This window comes from Dinoponera quadriceps, unplaced genomic scaffold (genome assembly GCF_001313825.1).
Source record: "Dinoponera quadriceps isolate SergipeBrazil2010 unplaced genomic scaffold, ASM131382v1 scaffold1290, whole genome shotgun sequence".
Classification (NCBI taxonomy): domain Eukaryota; kingdom Metazoa; phylum Arthropoda; class Insecta; order Hymenoptera; family Formicidae; genus Dinoponera; species Dinoponera quadriceps.
In genome coordinates this window covers 235,507-250,882 of record NW_014555424.1, presented here as the reverse complement: position 1 = coordinate 250,882, position 15,376 = coordinate 235,507, and the positions used below count along the sequence as shown (strand labels likewise).

The following is a 15,376-nucleotide window of genomic DNA, read 5'->3' as shown; positions in this document are numbered from 1 at the left end:
CGAAATTCTAATCAGAGTTGCGTTATCATTTTTCGCGTGGATGAATTATTAATGAAGAGGAGAGCGCATATAACGGCGAAGTTACTCGATTATTGCGTCATATTTCTCGAACGATCTCGACAAGCGCCTACCGATTCCGTCTCGCAAATTCCGATATGCGCTAGGCTCGAACCCCGCGTGCCCTCACCTCCTCCGGTAGATAGATAGACCTGTATAGGAAAACAGATAGCCGGAGAGACGTGACTAATGAGCGTCACTGACTGGCTTCGCTCTCCGCGTCGCGCCATTTCACGGAGTAAGAAGGCGCATACTTACAGAAACGTAAGCTACGATAGAAGTTGAGCAGCGAGCGATAACAGCGGAGAAAGAATCGACCGATCACACGAGTCTCGCGAACTTCAAAATGGCGGTCTCGCCACTCGACGACTCTCAGCTGTGATTGGTCGCTCTCGAGTTGGTCTCTTTCGCGCGCGCCATACGGCGCGACGGTTTCGTACTCGTGTTCTAATACGGAACGCCGGGCGTTCTTCTTCTCTTCGCCGAAAGACCTTCCGGTGCGCCAGTAGCCCCTCTCGCCGTGTCGCTTGTTTCAGCTCATAAGTTAGATAAGGACGACGCCGGCGATCGCGTGGTCGCTTGTTTTCGGTGGCGCAAGGATGCGCGCGCAAGGTGTTCTCCGGTCACGTATGCCCCGTCGATGGTGCTCGCTCACTCTCTCATCATCTGCCGCCGATGCGTATCGCCGATGCGCACGAGATACGCACTTGTGCGCGTTTCTTCTGTTTTCTTTTTTTTCGATCGGCTGACTTGCTGTTGTTGCCGGTAGTCGGTTGAATATAGGTAGGTGAGGCGTGTAGATATAGAATGGCGGGTAGGATCGGAACTGGCGGGAATTTACGGCGGCATTATCGTTACGCAACCATGTTGCATTAGCGATTCAATAACCCGGCGATTAGCTCTCTCTCTCTCTCTCTCTCTCTCTCTCTCTCCTCCTAACCCCGCCGGCTATCGCACAGCGATCTCTATTTGTCGTCGCCTCGTCGTCGTGGAAAGGCGGGACTCTACGAACGCCAAGATGTATACACGTATGCGTGTGTGTGTGCGCGCACATACGTGCGTTGGTGTCGTTCGATTATTTCTAATCCGTTTTATCTAAATGCGTCACAAAGTATTTTTCCTTCTCGTTTTTAAATTTACGATAGTTCCACACACGGCGCATAATATACACACGCATGTACATACATACAAGCGTGTGTGTATCAACCGCGTGACAATCGTGGAATTCGCAAAACACGCCTCGCCCGACGCGCGCGAGTTCGCAGCGCCCGCGCCGCATAACGCGCCGCGCGTGAGAATGGCGTCATTCCTGTTGCGTAATCCCGGTTAGACAATGGGGGTAACAAGAGCGGTCTGTTATTGCCAGTTTAGCGAACTTTGTTTGTCCGTCGTGGCCGAGAGAGAGAGAGAGAGAAAGAGAGAAAGATTGACCGGCAAGCTTCTCCTATAATCTCTACCGCACACGACGCGTAAACACACGAGCGCCTGCCAAAGACGAGAACACACGTCGGCGGTCGAAAAATGTGCAGCCGAGCGAAAATAGTTGCGTTATCTCGCAACTTCGGGGGGNGGGGGGGGGGGGGAGCGCGCGCGGCTAAGCTACGCAGGACACGGGTGTTTGCCTCGTGTCGTCGTTATCGCGGCGAAAGTCTCAGCCGATTAATTTGTCGCGTGAGAGAGATGAAAATGTTGCGCGTCATCATGAGCTGATCTCCCTGTTATGTTTCAGGCGCTCGTTTCAAGGACGGCAAAAGAAAAAACGCGCGCGAGGGCCACTTGCGCTCGACTGTCACTCTCGTTCGTCTCACGAGTGTGTTTACGACCGACTCCGAGGAAAGAGAGAGAGAGAGAGAGAGAGAGAGAAAGAATCGCAAAAAGTATCCGGTCGGTCGAGTTCGCTCGCGAAATTGCGTCACAGCCGCCGTACTCGTCGAGAATGATCGGCGCCAGAAGTGGCGAGGATCGAAGGAACCTTCCTGGAAACGACGACGGGGCCATCGACCATTCCGTTCGGTTCGGAGAGTCTCATCTGCACTCTTCTTCCGTGTGTGAGTATCGTCATTCAGCCCTGCTTGCGATTAGTTTTCACTTTGACCCTTTATGCTGCGACCCCTTCCTGCGCGTCCGTAAGGTTGCCGATCGATCGCCGAGTACTATTGTCGCGACGTCGTCGTTGCCTGTGATTGTGACTGGCTGGAAATAAACATCGATTTTATCAACGCAAGGCGGCTTGCATCTACCTGCCCGCCCGAGTCAGGTCCCATATTTAGAGCGGCCATTAGTATGAATGCATGGTGGAGATGATATTTCGAGGTAGACAACAGCCTGAGAGAGAGAAAGTAAGAGATACGGAAAGAAATACGTCGCTCTCCGTCATTCTGTTCCCTCCAGGAGGGAAAACCTCCCCGGAGCCTCTCGGGGAAAATTTCGAGGACCGCCGGGACGTGCTGCCGGTCGCTCTTAATCGTATACACGAGAGAAAAAGGTTTCTTTGGATTTAGTATACGTGTTTGTTTAACTTTGTTTAATATAAACAACGTAATTTAATATCAAATATTATCTTGTTTGAATGAAGGTGCTGTTTCTCAACGGAGTGAACCATGTTGTTTGATGAAAAAACAATGTTATTTGGAGGAAATATAAATTTCGTTTTCGATAAAAAAAAATTTCGTTATTAAATATTTTTTTCATTGAAATAAAGTTCTTTAAGGTAAAAGTACCAATGCCTGGACGTGTATCTAACTCTGAGCATTCTTGTTATTTTGGTCTTTAAGTGTGTATGCTTAAACTTTCAACGTAGAATAATATACATATATTGAATATGTAACATATATATTCTACGTTGAAGGTTTAAATATTCACATTTAAAGATCAAAACAATAAGAATGTTCAGAATGTATGTCCAGGCATTGGTACTTTAATATTTTTCTAGCATAGCGTTACTCGTTTCAAACAATTTATTGCTTATGACAACTATTGCCATGTTTGGATGAAGATATTGGATAAAAATACAAAAGAAATATGTTATACGACGTAAAGATATTTATTAAAAGAAATTAATTTATTAGAAGAAATAATGATTAAAAGAGATTGAATTGAAAAGCCAAACAATTCTGTTTATTGAATTAAATATTCGTTTGTTCGCTCCATTCGAAAGGACAAAATTGTTGCGATTAAAGGAATTTTAACTGAATCCAAAGATTCTTTTTCCTTGTGTACACGCGAACCGGTTCCCGCACGTGGCGCGATCGTTCGAACGCGACCGAAGAAGTGGACCCACCTACGTCAGCGCCCGTGTACACACCCGTGGCTCTCCTCACCTCGCCTCCAAGATCGGAGATCCGAGGTGCTTTCGGAGATTATCATTCCTCCAAATAATTATAGCTACGCAATCAATCTCCTCTCTCCGGCTTCGTGGCCCACAGTACTCTCCTTCTCTCTCTCTCTTTACGGTAGCAATCTTTATCGCGAGCGCGACCTATACAACCCCGACGACGGGACGACGCGATTCGCGCATTGTGTAATCGGCGACGATTTCATCCTCCGCGTACGGAATTGCGCAGCGGAACATCGTGAAACGGGCGTTTGTCGTTTCATAAGGCGATATGCCTCTTATCAGGTTGCTTATCCCGTGCTTATCCGCGCCTCGTACGGCCGGTTTCCTCGCCGCGCCCCGTCGATGTGTTCCTTGTGTCAATAACGTTTACAGCGATAAACGGCCGGGCCACTTTTGTGATTAATCGATCCGTTCAAGAACCCGGCTGCGCTGTTACACTATTCGGCGCCCTGGAGAAAAAGCGATAATGAGCACGACGAGAGAGAGAGTCGTACGACCCGTTCGAGGTGATCTCTGTCGAACGCTCGCGCTAATTGTCCCGGTCTATACGCATCCGGACTCATCCCATTGATCGTTTCGCGCACGTGAACTCGACGAAACTCGGAGAACCGAATTTGTCCGTTTCAATGAGCCGTTACTGCGAGTGTTACAAGGCGATTACGCGCACGGTGTGACGCGACATTTCCCCGGCGCCGAGAACTATACCGACTTTCGGCCAGATATGCGCGACACACGAGGCACACAGGTGTTACCCTCGCGTGCACCTGTACGCTGGCAAATATTTCCGCAGCATGTTTTTTTCGCTCGTTTAGTTATTAATAATATATATATATATATATATATATATATGTTCACATTACGCTTGACCTGTATTAATTATCGGGACGCTCGATTGAAGATCGACTCGTGCGGAATTTCGGGCGAAGTTCACTCGGTCGCGTTTGCGTCGCAGTTGGAACGTGCGAAGTTAAAGAAGAAGGATCACGATGCTCGCCGCCTTGGAGTTACGTAAGCCAGCCGGCCGGCCGGCCGGCCGGCAGACAGGCCAGGCGCCGGTAAAAGAACAACAACGAAAGCGAATCGCTGGCATCTCGCGCGCACTTCGACGCAATAGTTTTCGCAGACGCGACGAGCGGCATCGCCGACTTCTCGATGACCCGAATTATTCTTCTTCTGCGTATCAGCTGTGTCGAAGCTGCCGAAAATTCGCGCTCGACGAAGGAAAAAATTAATTATCTCACGGAGCAGGTATCTCCCCGGTATTTTGCCACTTGCGCGTATGGCCCGATGAACGAACGGATCGTGCAATCTGAGTAATGCAATATTTACGCCGGGAATGAATCACACTTTTTCTCCACACGCACGTGTGTACACATTGCGTATCTCTGGCCTCTCTCGGAAGGGACCCGATTTGTAAATCGCGAATGGATGAGTCGTCAAGTATGTCGATAACGACGTGGCGCAAAAAACAGCTCCCGAATAACAATGACCAGCGCGACGGGCACGCAATTGTTGTTCTTGTAAAAAAATGAGAGCTTCATCGAGTCGTAGCGCGCGTATGAGTCAAAAAGCAAACGATCGTAACTCGTAATCGTCGTTGTAGGTTGAGTCAACGTAAACTCAAAGACAATTTTGTAGCCGGCGAGCGAATGTCGCATCTCTTTCCACCAATGAACGTCTCGGTAAGCAGGGTTAACAATTATACGCTCGCAAAAGTGAAGTCATCTTCGTAGATAATAATGTTTGTCTCGATCGGATGATCGTTTTTTATTGTCGATGCGGCTATCTACCGAAACTTTATCGCGCCTGACAGTCTCGAGTGCCTCGAATGTAATTTAACGACGATCTCGGGAACGATCGGCTTCTAACGCGTCTCTGCCCGGACGAATCTCGCTTCTTCGTGCGACGTCGATCGAATTTCCATCTCCGAAAAAAGCGATCTGCGATCTCGGTGATAACAAAAACATCGCAAATTTCACTTGAAGAAGCGCCTCGACGCGGCTACACGCGTGGAACGTCAGCTTTAACCGTAGTTCGATAGCTCGACGTACATAGCAAACTTTGTCGCTGTCTAATTTAAATGCTAGTACAATCTTGAGGCGTATGCGCGCTTGTATTCTTCGAGATACCGAAGGAAACCCAAACGAAGAGATATCGAGTAAGATTTATAGGAGTGAATCATTCCTCCGCTGAGATTACCTCTCGTTTTCGTTCCGAGCGAATTAATTCCGAGCCGGATGATCTCTCGCGATCTCTCGGGACGGGAAGAAGCGGGATGGATCGACATTGTATAGCAGCTGCGGCGGGAGGAACTCGAAAGGAACTTCGCCACGAGCGTTCGAACCAAGACGCTTCTCTCTCTTTTTCTCTCGTCTTTTTCATGATTCTTCTCCGCGCTATTCTTTTTCTTAATTTCTCTCCCCGAGTTTTACTCGGAACTCGACGACCTTCTCGACGAAGTGAGTCGCGATCAGCCGGCGCGGCGAGATAGGCACACGAGAATCGCAGACTTATTTAATCACGGCGACGAAGACGAAACGAAGGACGAGAAACACTTGGCGCACGCAGACAGTATTATTTTTATTTCGCGTAAAATTGCGCGTCGTACGCCGCAAGCGCGATAACTTTCGGCTACGGTCCACGGAAACCGCAGCGCGCGCGATTATTTGCCAGCGACAAAGTAAAACGCACGCTTTCGCGTCTACGTTTAAATATATCGGCGGCCGACGCGCAAATAAATTTTTAACGAGGTGCACGCGCACCCGAGAAATCGCCTATACGTTTCGCGTTTCGATGATATTCACGCGTCGCGACGGGAATAATTCCAACTGCGTGACGGCCCCGCGCGTACTCTCTCTTTCTCTCTCTCTCTCTCTCGGCTTGAATTATAATAATATTGAATCATGGAGGTGTGGGTGGACATAGAGATGAATAGGTAAACGTAAAGGGTGGGCGTTATCGGCTCACCGTAAATAACGGCCGCGTAACGCTGGTAATTAATTAATGGAATCCGGCTCGAACCGCGCCTTTAGAATCGCGCGTCGAACGCTGACGAATTTTTTAATCGCGCTTACGTAAACCTATCGGTATAATTAGATTTTACATTTAATGACACAATTGGTAATATTGGGATATTCCCATCGTTCGCGTCGTTCCGATATGCTCGTGCGCCATAACTCTGTCGATTGTTCAAAGAATAGCAACAATATCTTCGTTATTATTCAGACAGTGGCATTTATATGTCAATGATAACAGAAATCATCTTGTCTCCAACTATTTTATCTTATCCCCAACGCTATCCTCAATACATCTTCAAGTTGCGGGTTAAGATGAAAGTTCTTGAAAAAGAGGTTTTTCCTACTTTTTATTTTTTGCTTTTAATTTGGTTATATAACAATTCAAAATTGAATTGATGTTGATTATAGAGAAAAGTTTTAATAAATATCTCACTTAAGATTGTTTCGTTTTTATTAAGCTTTTTCCTTGTCTTTTGCCACGAGTTCTCCCATATCTTTGTTGTTTCGTCGAGTAATCAACAGTCACGATATACAAGCGTGTCGGCACGACGCGAATGACTGAAAAGTTCTAGTTGCTATTGTGGCATTGGACGTTAAAGTTATTATGCCGGTCTGTGTGGCACATTTGTAATGTACAATATAAAGTCGTCTATAAAAAAACGAATAATATTCGATAGAAGAACTCGGTGCAAGACGGGAAAACGTTATATAGAAATAACTACGCAGCTACAGACTTGGACTTGCACGTGTAAGAGAGTGTTTGTTTGTGATGAATAATAATAGAGGCAAGTTCGAACGAATTTATGAAAACTAATAAATCTGACGTAATTTTATGAATTGTTTGATGCTATGTGTCAGATAATTTGTTTTTGATATAATATTAAAAAAAGGTAAATAAATTACACGTGATATATACGTTATATTTTATAGTAGGTATTCTGTTATTCTACATGTAATTTCATATCTATGACTTGGGAAAGAGTCAACTGAATGGGGCAATATGATTATCTTCATATATAATTCTAATATTATTGCCATACTTTTAAATAACTTTGTATCACTTTGCTGATGTTATTTAGTACATATATTGCGTAGGCCTATACTCATGATCTGTGGAAGACCGAATGGCTCATCAAATTTATCAGCATTGAACACACGAATCTTGTACAGGATTTGACATTATCGAAAAAGAAATATAGTGAGATTTACTTATGATTTATATGTCAATGATAACAGAAATCATCTTGCCTCCAACTATTTTATCTTATCCCCAACGCTATTCTCAATACATCTTCAAGTTGCGGGTTAAGATGAAAGTTCTTGAAAAAGAGGTTTTTCCTACTTTTTATTTTTTACTTTTAATTTGGTTATATAACAATTCAAAATTGAATTGATGTTGATTATAGAGAAAAGTTTTAATAAATATCTCACTTAAGATTGTTTCGTTTTTATTAAGCTTTTTCCTTGTCTTTTGCCACGAGTTCTCCCATATCTTTGTTGTTTCGTCGAGTAATCAACAGTCACGATATACAAGCGTGTCGGCACGACGCGAATGACTGAAAAGTTCTAGTTGCTATTGTGGCATTGGACGTTAAAGTTATTATGCCGGTCTGTGTACATCGGTAGCTACATTAGCCGTCGCAAATGCGTTTGCACGTGCGACTTGCGATCGGCCGCAATGACGCCGCTTATGCCATCAACTTTTTAGACAACCTCGTAGATGATAGATATATTATAAGGAACACACAGCTGATGCGGTTTCCCCGCACGCGGGGTATCAACGTAACGCGTTACCGAGCAACGCGGAATTACGAAATTTTATCGTTCTCGAGGAATTCGAAGCAATCGTCACGAGCAGCGTTAACCGATCGCGACGCGGCGCGAAAACCGGTTCCTGAAGTCTCCGCTGACATCGCGCAGTTTTTTCCCCTTCTTTTGTATTATTTCAGTCTTTTCTTTCTGCCTTCCCTCTTCTTTCCCTCCGTCTCTCGGAAGGTGAAGCTATCTCGAGTCGCAATTCCGCGGATTCACCTCTTTGCGCGCACCTCTCGTAACTTATTACGAGAAAAGTTCCGCGTATCCGTGGAAAAATAGAAGAAAAATTCTCCCGAGAGTTTCTCCTTGAAAGTCGCTGCTTGCCGATCTGTGAATAATCCAGTCGGCATTTCTGAGAAATTACTCCCCGACCGAGCGATACGGCCGGTGGAGAGAGAGAGGAGAGCGCAGACGACGCTAATTTTAGCGTTATTTAAAAATGGTGCGCAGTTATTCTTGCTTTCCCCTGCGTATCGATTCGCGCGTATCGAGCCCGACAAAAAGAGCACGGCGGCATTAGGTCAAAGGTAGCACCGTGCTCGACCGTGTAATATTATCTGTGGCGCGCTCGGTGGGGCAGGACTCGGGAATTCTCGGGGTACAATCAACCTGCACGCAAAAGTACATCGCACCGTATGCGCGTTACGTCAGCGGAAAACCTTGACTTTATTGCACCGTGACATGCTGGCAACAAGCGTCTCCTTTCCCTTTTTACGGCGCGGGTTTTGTAGCTTTGCACAGCTTAGGCTACTTTCTGCACCGTTTCGACCGGTACACGCGTACCGATTATTACCGAACTCGGCGATCGTGCCTGTGTAAAGTATCTCCGGATAATATTCTTGTATGGTCAGCCGTAAGACGATACCAACGGCAAGTTGCTCTCTCACGAGAGAGAAAAGTTATAAGCTCTTGAAGAGTTGCAAATAAGCGGGGTTACTTAACGATGCTCTCCAATTAGAACAGAGCGTGCCTGCGGAGAATCGAAAAACATAAATAAACGCGCAAGTTCCTCGTGCGGTCATCGTTAGTACCTGCAAGAAGTACCAACTATGATTAGATATCGCGAAGACGAAGCGACGGCGACGTAGTACGATAAGTTTAAATCGCGCTTGGTGTTATGCAACTCGATTCTCTCATTTGCGCCGCTCGGCCACGTTTCTCCACTATTCAAAATACAAATATTTTTTTGTCGTACAAACAATGATAAGATAAAACGGCGCGACAAGTTGATCGTCGTTCTCGGCTTGCGACTTCGGCCTCTGAAGTTTCAACATGACCGATGAATCAGCCTCTACGACGAATCTCAACTCGCCCACATCTTCAGGGAGGGTCGATCCGGATCGTCGATTTGGAGCCAGATCGCGCGAAGGAAGGAAGGGAGGAAGAAAGGAACGCGGGCTTTCACAGCCGGGAAAATGGAGAAATCATTCTCTCTAAGCGAATCGATGATAATGTTTCTGATTAAATCAATAAAGTATATTGCATATCGACATCAATGATTACTCACTGATTTTCAGCGGAAACACTCCCACTCAATTTCCTCCTGTAGTCTTATACCTTATAAAAAAAAAAGTGCCGATGAATTAAGCAAGTAAACGTATTACCTATTTTAGTTACCTATTTTTTTAGCATTGTAAATCGATTAATATTTTTATCAATTTAAGTATATCTCAATAGCGTGTACTAAATGCTTACTTGAACGCAGTAATATTTTAATTTGTAAATGAATTACTGAATATAAAAATAAAGTGATTCTAAATTTAAGAGAGTATTTACTTGAATTGCGTGATACTTCTTTTCCATGGAAAAAACTTGGTTTTAAATTTAGATTTTTCTGTCCAGTAAATCTTTTCTAAATATAAATTTTTATATTCTCGGTATTATGAATTTAATCTACTTACTGTCGTAAATATCTACTTATACGAAGAAAATGTATATAATAAATATTTCTATTTCCAGTTATATAGTTCATATTATATTTCTATTTTACTGCAAAATCTTTGGTGTTCCACTGGCTGGTATCAATTAAATCCTGACGGCGAGACTAGTAGATAATAAAATGTTACCTATGGCGCACTTTGATTGGGAGATAAAAAAATCACCTAAAAACTGTCAAGGGAAACTCTGTTTTCTTCAATCAGAACACCCTTGGCTCGTTCATTGTCACTGATTCATTCGTGCTTTATTAATTCAAGCGAGCTTTTTCTCCCTGTATAACCGACTCCACTGTTTTTCAGTGATAATACACCGATTCCGTTTTAAAGAGTAATCGATTCGCGCCGACGATCGCGCGCGTGTTATGCACCGGAATGAAGAGCGCGTCGCCTTTTCCTGATTCCGAGGCGCGTGCGAATAAATGCGCGTAAGTTGACTACGCAACAGCGCCGGACGGACGATTGACCGCGTCGACGTTAGGTTACAAACCGTGAAAGCGAGCCACCGTATCGCACAATCGATACGCGTTTTATATGCGTAACGCGCCGTTCGCGCGCGAATGCTGCGCGCTCACTTAGTGTGTGTGTGCGTGCACATATATAATATAAACGTATGCAGAAGTGCGTAGGGGCGATAATTTATGTGCTGTATGTGTTTACGTAGCGCCAACGCGTGTACGTGCCAACTCGCAATCATCGTGACTGTTCATCGAGGAAGTCATCGAGAGGCATCCTCGAGACGGCAAAAGCGAGCTTAAACGCGACGAGGAGAGAATCCTTACGATGGCTCTCGTCCTCTCCAACGGGCGTGCAGGCCCCCGGATGTTTATTTTCGCGAATTGACAATAATAGAGTAGATCGATGGCCCCATCCTCGCGAGAAAAGGAGCTGACCATTCTTCTCGTATCCTTCACCTTTCGCGGTCACCTCTCGGTTGCGTCACTCTCGGGTGTTCTCGAATTCGCAGCTCGCCTGCGTGTGTTTTCGCTCTTGAATAGATTTCCCGATTCGTCCGCGCGCGAGTCATGTGCGGCGGAATCAGAAGCGGAAATCTGTGCGTCGCTCGCCGATTTGCGCTACAACTCGTCGTCCGATTCTTCGCGTATTTACTCGGTAAATGGGCCAAAGGCCGCGATAAGCGTGTTCTTGAAGGGTTTCAAATTCGTAACTCATAGGCGTCTAAGTCACTTTGGATCACACTATCCGTGGCGATGCCTCTTGTCCGGCATCGATCGATGTATATTCTCCTAGCGGACACCTCTGCGACGATTTTCGGTACGGTTTTTTTTTTGCCTATACAATAATATCTACTTTCTTCGACGCATCGGTAACTTCCTCGCCATCCTCGGCTTTCACGATCACACAGTCGATGCTGCAATGGCACACGCGGAAATGTATCGGACGCAGGAACTTTCGATCGCGCAGGACACGAGTTTCCTTCTCTTTTCCTTCCTTCTTTTCTCTCTTTCTTCCTTCTTTCTTTTTCTTCTCATCGTCACTCTCTCCACAGTCGATCGGTTTTCAGCCGCTGTTAGCGTTTCTATAACCGGTATTTAGGTCGATAATAACACGAAAGCAACGGCCAAGGAAGTACCAATTACAAATCTCGTCAACGTGAATTTCACCAGTCCCTCGGGTCATCGACTCGAGTGACCGTTGGTGGACGATATACGTGTGCTTCCGTGTGTGTGCGATCGTGTTTTGAAAAATATCAGCGATAGTCCCACTTCCTTCGCGATCGCCGACAGTCACGTCACGAGATTTACAATGAGTACCGGGCGATTTTCTTATCGCAAGAATGATTATCGTTCAGCGTGTATCGCCTATTCGTTTTTGCAACACGTATTTACATATACGTGCGCACACAGATGTGCATTATGCGCGCGATAACTTATTATGAATAAGTGACGGAACGGAGCGGAAACGTGAAAGTTGCGTAAGAGGACGCGATCAATGAAGCGCAGTTATAATCCGATCTCGGCGATAATGCAGCGCGATGCAATAATTCGAGTTATGATCGAGTTCATCGAACATAATGCGACACGCAGAATCGTCGCATCGATTATTATGCAATCCTCAACACCGCGCGCACTGTCTGTAGCTTCGCTCTTCCCGCGTGGTTATCAAGGCAACGAGACATCAGCCTGCTTTCGAATGCGTTTAGCTGCAACAGACACCGGGACCATCTGCGGAAATTGCTTTGAGGTGTACAGAGGAGCGTGAAGATAATCTTGTTCTACTATAATCGGAGTGTGGGAAGTGAGAAATCACCTGTGCCTCTTCGGGCGTAAGTGAACGAAGGCTCCTTTGGACCCTTTCGGATCGTGGGCGTCGAGAATTGCGCGACGTCTGAGTCCTCGTTGGACTTCAACAGAGATATGGGCAAGCTGAAACGCTAAGGAAGAAGGAGGACGACATTTCCTATGCCGAGGTCTACGGATCCGGCGATTGGAAGAAGCATTTGTCTCTAGCGAAGGGTATTTCCCTTAAAGGTGACACACAGGCCGAATGCTAGAGAAAGCTCGACTACTGTGCGAGAAGCAGTATGATCTCGGAGGAATATACGAGAAGCTCTTGGCGGATTCCCCCACCTGCACGATTTCCCGTCATCGAATCGTTCGCGACAACAAAACAATATCTCACTCTCGTTTCACATTTTCAAGTCGCGCGGTACGAGTGTCGCAAAGTCTCGCAGCAGGTTGTTAGATTCGTCGTCGAGCATTTCGTCGTCACAGATTCCCGCCGAGAGATTTGGACATCATCGCGACGAGGTCGTAGGACCATCACGTCGACGAACGTTGAAGCTTGTCGTTAAGAGCGTAATATACTCCGTAGATTTCTACGTTATGTAGCTGTTTTCCGCTCATTAGCGTTGCTTAACTCTCGGCCGAAATGTGGACAGCCAGCTTTGGCTGACGAGCGTGTTGCCGCGTAAGTGCAAGCAGCCGAGCTTCAAGCCGCCAGCCTTGACCCGCTTTCGTGTCTTCGACCGGCTCGTCGCTTCGTTTCACGTGCTTCAAAACTTTGACCTTAGACGTCCGGCTCCTCGCCAACCGTTCGTTCATCGTTATCGTTATTTGCCGACGGCTTACGCAAAGTATCGATCATTATCTAATTATTCTCATTTATATGTTATCGCTCTCCCGAAAGCAGCCGAAAGCAGCCGTTAACAATCGTAGACAGGCACAATACGTAACTTTCGTCTCCGCGCAAACTCTTATCTCTATTCTGCCTATTCAGTTTAGGCTGGTAGTCGAATCTTATATTTAAGATCGACTTAAGTTCGCCTTCAAGTGCATTGCGGTCGATGAAACGATCTGTACTACACTTGAGTATGAATTTAATTAATTAATTTCCTCGCAAGGAAAGGTGGGATCATGAGCTACTTAAATATATGAATGTGCATTCTGTTTGATCAAGGCAAAAGGCACAAAAATCATAGGAACAATAAGCAGGAGTATATTTTTCGAAAATATTATAATAATATAATGAACAAACGCCTCTTTCTCTCGCTGGGATCATGAATAACTCTCACACTGAAGAAAATATATCTGATCAGAGTCCAATTGAAAAGCAACAACCGGATATATCCGATCGAGTGCAATGTTCGATCATTTTATTCGATCAAGTCGAGCCTTTAACCGAAATGAAAATTGCAATAGATATAAATCGACTTATTTTCCGGTCAGGTTTTATCAGTAACTGCATCCGGTCAGGTTTTATCGATAACTGCATCGATAACTTCATCGGATACAGGTATCCAGCGCTTGATCGGACGATAAAAATAACAATCGGATCATAAAGGAGGAGGATCAATAAAACCGTTTTTCGTGCCCCCTCTCGATTTCCGTTAAAGAATTTTTTTTTGTATTGTGTGATCAGGAATGTGAAAAATAATTATTGAAATCATGGAAATTTTTCTCAGTGTACATTTCCTTAAGGTGTTAAGACGATATGAAATATAAAATTCAACTATGAATACCGGTCTCTCAGTCTCTTCACGCAACATCCAAAGTTTTATCGACCGTGTTGCAAAAGTAAAGGTAAATGCCTCTTGCTAGTCGAACAGTACGGAAATTCTTTATTCATATCAGCATAAAGGAAGGACTCGTTATTCAAGCTCGCAATAGTCCTCACAATAGTCCCATTCCTCTTCCGGAGAATTCGCATCATTTGTCGGCGATGGTGGATTCTGAATTGCATTCGTGCCGGCAGTGCCGACGCCCAAGGTGGTCAAAATACCTGGTAAATTCAGAAAGCATCGGATTCGCTTATGGATTCGCAAGCTTGAACTTAAGTTTTCCAAGTGTTGCGTCAGACCTTTCAGTTTCCCCATCATGTCATTCGTGTTTTGCGCCCCTTCCGTCGCCGCTGCTCTCACATTCTGATAAATTACATTCCCGATGTCGAAGGCGTGATTGAACACGAATTGAGCGGTACAGAGTATCATCACCACGAGAATCGGCAGACAAAGACTTGTCTCGAAGTCGTCGAGGAACAGGTTTACCCATTCTGGTAATAGATCACCGGACATTTTCTCACCGGTTCCTCAGATCTTCCAGGTTATACTCTATCGCTGTGTATTTCTATCCAGCGAATCTTGTCTATTTTTATTCTTTTATATTGCAAGTAAACCAAAGGAATCGTCCACTGTTCGAACATCACCATTGTCCCTTCATCTCTCGCGTAGCGCAGGTGGTCGATCGATCCCACGATTTTGTACAAATTTCTACTCGAAAGTGGAGCCGAGAGATACGTATCTTGTCGATTTCGTCGTGAAGAGGAGAGATCTTCAGAGAGTGTCACGCTCGTATGTTCGTCGCTTGTTGACGTGAAGCTAGCGGTGATTGGTACTTACGTGTTGATTTACGCGAATACGATAAAGAGGTACGGGGCGTTCTTAAGCTTAATATACTTCTTATGGGTAGACAAGTAAAACGTGCAACGTACACGATAAAACACTTTTATATTTTTTAACACTAACTCACGTCCATTAATTTAAAATCGATTCGTTACTTTCCATCATAAAGATACTTCGCGAGGAAGTCCTCGCGTTTAATCGGCGAGGTGTAAAAATTAAACGGTCATAAGAGTGGAAACCTCGGCTGATAAAAACAAAACCGCAATGTTCTCCGCTTTCTGAGTGAAAAAAAAAACTCGCCGAGAATATAAGAATGTTCTTTGGCAGCGGAGATCGTTGACGATCATAAGAACGA

The 15,376-nt window shown here is 45.2% G+C and overlaps 1 protein-coding gene and 1 long non-coding RNA gene across 3 annotated transcripts; one reads left to right on the top strand and one right to left on the bottom strand.

Annotated features, from left to right (window-relative positions):
• The first annotated feature begins 399 nt into the window (after positions 1-399).
• On the top strand, positions 400-9,704 carry LOC106744120. Of its 2 annotated transcripts, none has more exons than XR_001374424.1 (3): positions 400-840; positions 1,787-2,105; positions 7,507-9,704. It is a non-coding gene; the product is annotated as an uncharacterized LOC106744120 (long non-coding RNA). The 2 variants fall into 2 exon arrangements; XR_001374423.1 differs by having other exon boundaries at positions 401-840; positions 9,435-9,704.
• Positions 9,705-13,664: 3,960 nt separating this feature from the next.
• On the bottom strand, positions 13,665-14,708 carry LOC106744102. Its single transcript, XM_014618543.1, has one exon. It carries the CDS (start codon positions 14,692-14,694, stop codon positions 14,272-14,274), a length of 423 nt encoding a protein of 140 aa, XP_014474029.1. The 5' UTR covers positions 14,695-14,708; the 3' UTR covers positions 13,665-14,271.
• Between the last annotated feature and the right edge of the window lie 668 nt (positions 14,709-15,376).

Coding starts and splice junctions, on each gene's coding strand:
- LOC106744102 (XM_014618543.1), bottom strand. CDS start 14,694: ATGTCCGGTGATCTATTACCAGAATGGGTAAACCTGTTCCTCGACGAC.